The sequence below is a fragment of the Quercus suber genome, unplaced genomic scaffold, assembly GCF_002906115.3.
Source record: "Quercus suber isolate HL8 unplaced genomic scaffold, Cork oak 2.0 scaffold_552, whole genome shotgun sequence".
Taxonomy (NCBI): domain Eukaryota; kingdom Viridiplantae; phylum Streptophyta; class Magnoliopsida; order Fagales; family Fagaceae; genus Quercus; species Quercus suber.
This window is the reverse complement of record NW_027070000.1, coordinates 67,853-75,199: the sequence shown is the minus strand read 5'-3', so window position 1 is coordinate 75,199 and position 7,347 is coordinate 67,853. Positions and strand designations below refer to the sequence as shown.

At 28.0% G+C, this 7,347-nt stretch overlaps 1 protein-coding gene across 1 annotated transcript in view; it reads left to right on the top strand.

The window, feature by feature from the left end:
- The first annotated feature begins 513 nt into the window (after positions 1-513).
- LOC112024559 (lysine histidine transporter-like 8) overlaps positions 514-7,347 on the top strand; it is a 33,600-nt gene continuing 26,766 nt past the window's right edge. The window contains exon 1 of the mRNA XM_065764329.1: positions 514-705. Coding sequence (XP_065620401.1) covers positions 514-705 — 192 coding nt within the window. The remainder of the gene's footprint in view (positions 706-7,347) is intronic.

Sequence of the window (7,347 nt, the reverse complement as noted above, 5' to 3'; positions counted from 1 at the left end):
TCTTTCAAGCAATAAATTCCATGGGCAAATCCATGAATCAATATGCAATGCTACATCTCTTTTATGTTCTAGACTAGTCTAATAATTTCATAAATGGCACCATTCCCCAATGCATTATTGCAATGAGTGAAACACTAAAAGCTCTAGATCTAAGGAGAAACAACCTCGCTGGCAAAATATCTGATATATTTCCAAGCAATTGTGATTTACAAACTCCGAATAAAAAATAAATAAAATAAAATAAAAACTAGAAGGAGTGGTACCGAAGTCTCTTGTCAATTGCACAATTTTGGAGTTATTGGACGTTAGAAACAAAAAAAATACTAGATGCCTTCCAATGTTAAGGACATATCTAGTTTACGCGTCCTTGTCTTACGATCAAACAAATTTTAAGGGTCAGTTGGTTGTGGAAGACCTAAAGCTACTAGGCCAACACTTCAAATTGTAGACCTAGCTTCAAACAATTTTATTGGTAAGCTATCAATAAAAGCCTTGGCTAACTCAAAGTCATTAATGGTTAATAATGAGGCCCAATCAAAGTACCTGCAATCTGATGTTGAACAAGGCAATAATCTATATTATCAAGATGTAATAATAGTTACCATCAAAGGTCTGGAGATCAAGTTGGTGAAGATCCTGACTCTTTTCACTTCAATTGACCTCTTATGCAACAATCTTGATGGGCCAATACCAAATGAAATAGAGGTACTCAAATCTTTGTATATTCTCAACCTATCTCACAATGCTCTCTCAAGCTAAATTCCACTATTTTTTTTTGGGGGGGGGGGGGGGGGGGGGGGGTATCCTTTCTTATCTCTTTCAAGCAATAAATTCCATGGGCAAATCCATGAATCAATATGCAATGCTACATCTCTTTTATGTTCTAGACTAGTCTAATAATTTCATAAATGGCACCCTTCCCCAATGCTTTATTGCAATGAGTGAAACACTAAAAGCTCTAGATCTAAGGAGAAAAAACCTCGCTGGCAAAATATCTGATATATTTCCAAGCAATTGTAATTTACAAACTCTGAATAAAAAATAAATAAAATAAAATAAAAACTAGAAGGAGTGGTACCGAAGTCTCTTGTCAATTGCACAATTTTGGAGTTATTGGACGTTAGAAACAAAAAAAAAATACTAGATGCCTTCCAATGTTAAGGACATATCTAGTTTACGCGTCCTTGTCTTACGATCAAACAAATTTTAAGGGTCAGTTGGTTGTGGAAGACCTAAAGCTACAAGGCCAACACTTCAAATTGTAGACCTAGCTTCAAACAATTTTATTGGTAAGCTATCAATAAAAGCCTTGGCTAACTCAAAGTCATTAATTTTTAATAATGAGGCCCAATCAAAGTACCTGCAATCTGATGTTGAACAAGGCAATAATCTATATTATCAAGATGTAATAATAGTTACCATCAAAGGTCTGGAGATCAAGTTGGTGAAGATCCTGACTCTTTTCACTTCAATTGACCTCTTATGCAACAATCTTGATGGAATTAATTAGACCATGTGAGAACCCTGTGCAACTTGAAAATACTATTACTTTAAATTTTAATTATCATCATCTCGGTAAAAAATTTCTATAACTTTTTGTTCTTCCGAAACTAAATAATTGATGGAATTAATTAGACCATGTCTATAGCATTCATTACAAAGACATGACTTTGTTTTTGAAATATTTTAAGAAGTATTTTTAAAAATATTTTTATGAAAAAATGAAAAAGCAACTAACTATTTTGACCATATTTAATATTTCTCATGAAAGTGGTAGTACTAAATAAAATGGATCATTAACAAATGCTTTAAAGATAACAATTAACCGAATCCAACTTTTATGAGTAATGCTAAATATACAAATTTTTTTACAATGGTAAACGTATTGAGTTATAATTAGAACTAGTCGTAGACCCGCGCGATACACGAAAAAATTTGACATCATATTCTTTTATGTTAAGTAAAAAATGAAAATAGTGGTTCAGACTTATAAATAATAGTCCCAAACCCATCTCACAATAATGTGATTACACTATAATATATAATATATATTTTGTAACTAAAGAAGTCTATATTTTGATTTTTTGTATATATATATATTTTTTTTTTGCCAAGGAAACATGTTGTGTTTTATTTTTAATTATTATATATGAAAAAATATTTTGTAATATGTTATAATATAGTGAGATATGCACCAAAATGCAACACAATAAAATAAAAAAAATAAAAAAAGAGAATGTATAATTTTTATTAGAACACGAAAATGAATCTTGATGATTTCATATGAAAGCTAACATTATTTTGCATTTTTGGATTTGTTAATGAGCAATTTATCCAAACTTTGTTTTCATTTTTTCGCATAAGAACTATTAAACAAAGTTATAACAATTTATATTTCAATAATCACTAAACTCATATATGAGAATCAACAATTACAAAAAAAAAAAAAAAAAAAGTTTCTCCCCAAAACATATATTGATTTATATTTTTCCTTTACACATAATTTAAAAATCTTGAAAAACTAAGGAAGCTAAATGTGTAGTTTTTTTTATTTATTTATTTATTTTTTTATTTTATACTTTTGAGGAAGAAGCTAAATGTGTAGTTGATTTTAGTCAATCAGTAAAAAACATAAAAGGGGTAGATAAAAGCAAACGTATTCATGATATAATTATTTATACATGTTCGTATTTATTTTTTTGTACCATGGAATCACCTCATTATGTTAAGCTACTGAAAAATTTATACATTTAATACTCATGTTCTCTAAAAGATTCATGTAGTGGTTGTACAACTATATCTTGTTTGATCTCTCCCAGGTCTTTAACTTTAGCCCAATTCATAGCATATAAATCAATTATCATGAACAAAGAACCTAGCAAGATGAAGTCAAACACAATTTCTAAATTTTAACAAATTAGCAAGAAAATAGTAGGAAAAGATCTTGAATTATAAATTATCATGTGTCAACAAACAATGCAATAATCTATAATTATACTGCAAGAGTAATGCATTGATGATTGAAGAATTGCTAAGGAAATCATCCAAGTAGATGACTATATATATATGGTCAGGAAAACTTGCTAAAAAGTGTGACCTATGTGAAAGTAAAAAAAAAAATTAGTAATACAAAAAGTGAAATAATGTAAGAGAATTTGATTAGTAATACCAGCATATAGACAACCTAACAACCATTTATCATTTAAGCTATGTTATTCAAATTGCTTTACTGACATAAAAAACTATTGTTATTATCTTGACAATACTTATCAATCTTCATATATTAACTTTCTCCATTCTAATTAATCCAAGAACTTCCAGAACTTGTAAAATGCCTATCATAAAGCATTAAAACAAATAGAATGTCAAGATTATAGAGAAAATTTAATGTGAGAGAGAGAGAGAGAGAGGGTACCTTTGATATGTAGTAGATATAAAAAACAAACATGTATTGATAATTGAAATTTTTCCATCACAAATACTAAACTTATTGGTTTAAAAGAGATAAAAAGAGAATATATATATATATATATAATATGTAGGGGAAGGGGAAAAGGTATAAATGATACATAAGTGTCGTGGGAGGGGAAATGTTAGAGAAGAGGAGAGACCTTGTATATTTTGGTAATTAAAAATTGTATTTGTAACTGCTAAGTTGCATATATGGGTGTTTATGTGTGTGTGTGTGTGTGTCTATACATATATATATATATATATGTATGTATGTATGTATGTATGTATAAACTCATCAAATTTAATGTGTAACATAATAGCAAGTCTAAATAGAGAACTTTTGAACTACCATATTAGTTTATGGAAAATTATAGACTTTCCATATTCATTATTTTTTTTCCCAAAATTTTTATGTGAGAATGAGATCACATCAAGGTATATGCTTCAAGTAAGAGTAATGGATATTAGTATTATCATGGAAAATATAAAGCAATAGTTAAACATTGTAAGCATCCCAGAGTTTTTCCTTAAAAATTATAATTTGTAAGAATTTGTTTTTTGAGATGATAAATGGTAAGAATTAGAGATTAGATCTTTAAAAAAAAATACATTAGTATGTATGACTTGCCATAAAGTTATTTACATCATAAAATTAATGAAAAACCATACAAAGCTAAGTTATAATCTCAAATACAAAGAAAAAGAGGAACACCATATGCTCCATACCTATTGATCATAATATGTAGAAGATTTTGTTTCTTCTTCCAAAGTATCCTAAGAAGTTAGAAGTTAGCATAGATTTAGATGAGACTAAAGAAAATTAGCAAGAATTTATATAGTAAACATAAATAGAACAAATAACAAAGCCATTCGAAAATAAAATAAATAAATGGGAGGGAAATGATCATGTACTAAATTAATAAAACGCATTCAAATTTTTTAGACTATTTTAATGGTTAAAATGCAATTATGTATAGGAAAATTTTAAACATGAATATAAAGAAATAGACTAACAATTCACAATTGGAAAAAAGAAACAATGGATTACGACATCGTAAAATATATATATAGCACAAACCATAAATTTGTAGCTGAAAAGTCAAAGAAGTGAGGGGAAGAAAAGAAAAATTGAACTCAAAGGGAGTTTCCAATTCTATTTGTAATTTGGTGACTTATGGGGTGGAAAGAAAGCAATTCAAAATTTATATATATTAAAAAAAAAAATTAATCAGTGGGTTTTAAATACAAAAGGAGGCAAATGATTTTGATAGGGAGAGAGCCGTTTTAAAATGGCTGCCACGTGTTAATTAATGACTCCCTTACCTTAATCAATTATTAACTTCTTTATTTGACTCTTCTTTAAAAAAAATAAATAAAATAAAAACTCTTTATTAGTTGGTCCGTTAAGAAAGCTCCTTCAATTGGGCTAATATTGATGAACAAATACCATAACATTAACATCAATGCATTAAATGATTTTTATTGTGGAGAAGGCTAGGAGAAAGGTTAGTTTGCCATAGATTTACAAAAAAAAAAAAAGGAACCATTAAAACTATACTATTATTTTCTATCTATGGAATCCAAACATAGTAACAATAATACAAAACAAAACATTACCAAACCAAAAAAGAAAAAAAAGAGCTTAATTGTTTCACATGTACTAAATCAATAAAATGCATTCCAATTTTTTAGACACAAACAATTTTAATGGTTAAAATGCAATTATGTATAGAAAAATGTGTAAACATGAATATAAAGAAAAAGACTAAAAATTGAAAAGTGGAAAAAAAAAAAAAAAAGTATTACAACATCGTAAAAAAAAAAAAAATCTAGCACAAACCATAAAATAAGGAATGAGATATCAAGAAGAGAGAGAGAGAGAGAGAGAGAGAGAGAGAGAGAGAGAGAGAGAGAATTGATTGTTGAATTTAAGGCAATTGAGATTTAATGGTGAAGTCATTAATAGGAGAAACATTAGCAATTTGTTTGGTGGGAAGATGGATTTTTTTTTTTTTTTAGAAGAGGAAGATGATGAGTTGAGAGAGAGATATAGATAAGAAGTGGGCTTTATGTGGAGATAAGGAGATGATAAGTCAAAAAGAGAGAGAGAAAGAGAGATGATTGATTGTTGAATTTAGGCAATTGAGATTTAATGGTGAAGTCATTAATAGGAGAAACATTAGCAATTTGTTTGGTGGGAAGATTTGTTTTTTTTTTTTTTTTTTGAGAAGAGCAAGATGATGAGTTGAGAGAGAGAGTATATAGATAAGAAGTGGGGTTTATGGTAAGGATAGAGGGGGGATTTATTTTATATTTTTTAGTATTTTAAAATTGATAGAAATTATTTTTAAATTATTGGACAAATACAAATATATATATATATATATATATGATAGAAATGACATGGCTAGTGACGTGAGTCAATATGAGTGTAGTAATATTAAATGCTACGCTTAAACTTTTAGTATTAATATAGATAACTTCATTTTCACATGAGCCAACTAGCAACACAAAATTTATTATCACCACTTATATATCATGTTATCTCAATAGCTGGAAAAAAAGAATTTGTATTTCTATAGTTATAACATTATTGTATTAGAGTAAGGGCTTGTTTGGTAAGGGATATTTAGTAACGTTGTTTTTATTTTGTGGAAATTCAAACATTGAAACTGTTGTTTAAACAACAATACCAAACTCCTCCTAAGCCTTCCGACCAAGTAATTCTCCTAGATCCATGGAAAAATAGATGAAATTTTTTTTTGATGATCAAACAAACGTAATTCTTCTAGATACTTTTATCGGTGTTTTACGGATTAAGATTGACACTTAATATATAAAGGAAAATAACCTTTTGAGACCGGACTGACCAAGGTTAGCTAATTGGGTTTTGTGGTTAATGCATTTGCCAATACAATAAATTTAGAGACACCAAAAAAAAAAAAAAAAATTTACAAACAATTTTAAAACCGTGAAGGTCACAAGTTGTTACTGATTATTAAAATAACATAAGTTGTGTTAGTTGTGTGCCTACGAACTAGTAAAATTCTTCTAACTCAATTGTTATAAAAAAATTTCGTTAGGTAGCATTACTCTTTAAAAGTATTTATAAAACAAAAATGGACTACTATAGACATTCAACCTAGCTACGATTATAATGTGAAGTTGTTTTCTATATATATATATATACTAGTCGCTTACCCGTGCGATGCACGGGAATAGCTATAAGATGAGTTAATTAAAAAAAAAAAAAACCATTATTTTTGAGTTGGAGTAGTAAGCAAAAATGCATGAATTTTTTCTTTTTTTAAATTATATTGAAAGAAATAGCACAAAGGTTTATTAGTTATACAGAAGAAAGCAATGTTGTTTTATTTATTTGTTTTTTGAGAGAAGAAATAAGAGACAGAATGTTAAGTCTCTAGCTTAGTTTGTGTTGTACGTATAGGTATATATAGGATATGTTGTAATGTATACACCAAAAGGTAATTATTGAAAAGTTATAACCCTTCAAATTGGATATATCAAAAAAGATCAATAACTAAAATATAAATTGACCTTCTTATATTAGAAGGAAACTCCCACTCCTTTGCTGCGATAACATACAAAACCTAAGAGGCTTGAGAGAGTTGATATTGATTGACTTCATGTTTTAAATTGCAAAAATATTTGTAGATTTCATAAGGTTTTTTTTGCCCCATGTAAAACATTTGATCATGAAAATTCTCTCCTATCAGTTTTGTTAATTAACTCTTTAAACTATAAAACGTATACAACAAATGCAATAAAGATGCATTGGAACGGAAAATTTCTTACAAAAGTATTGTTTATAGATAAAAGCTTTCTAATTTTACATGAACTATCATAATTTTAATAATAATTGTAAAAAAAAAA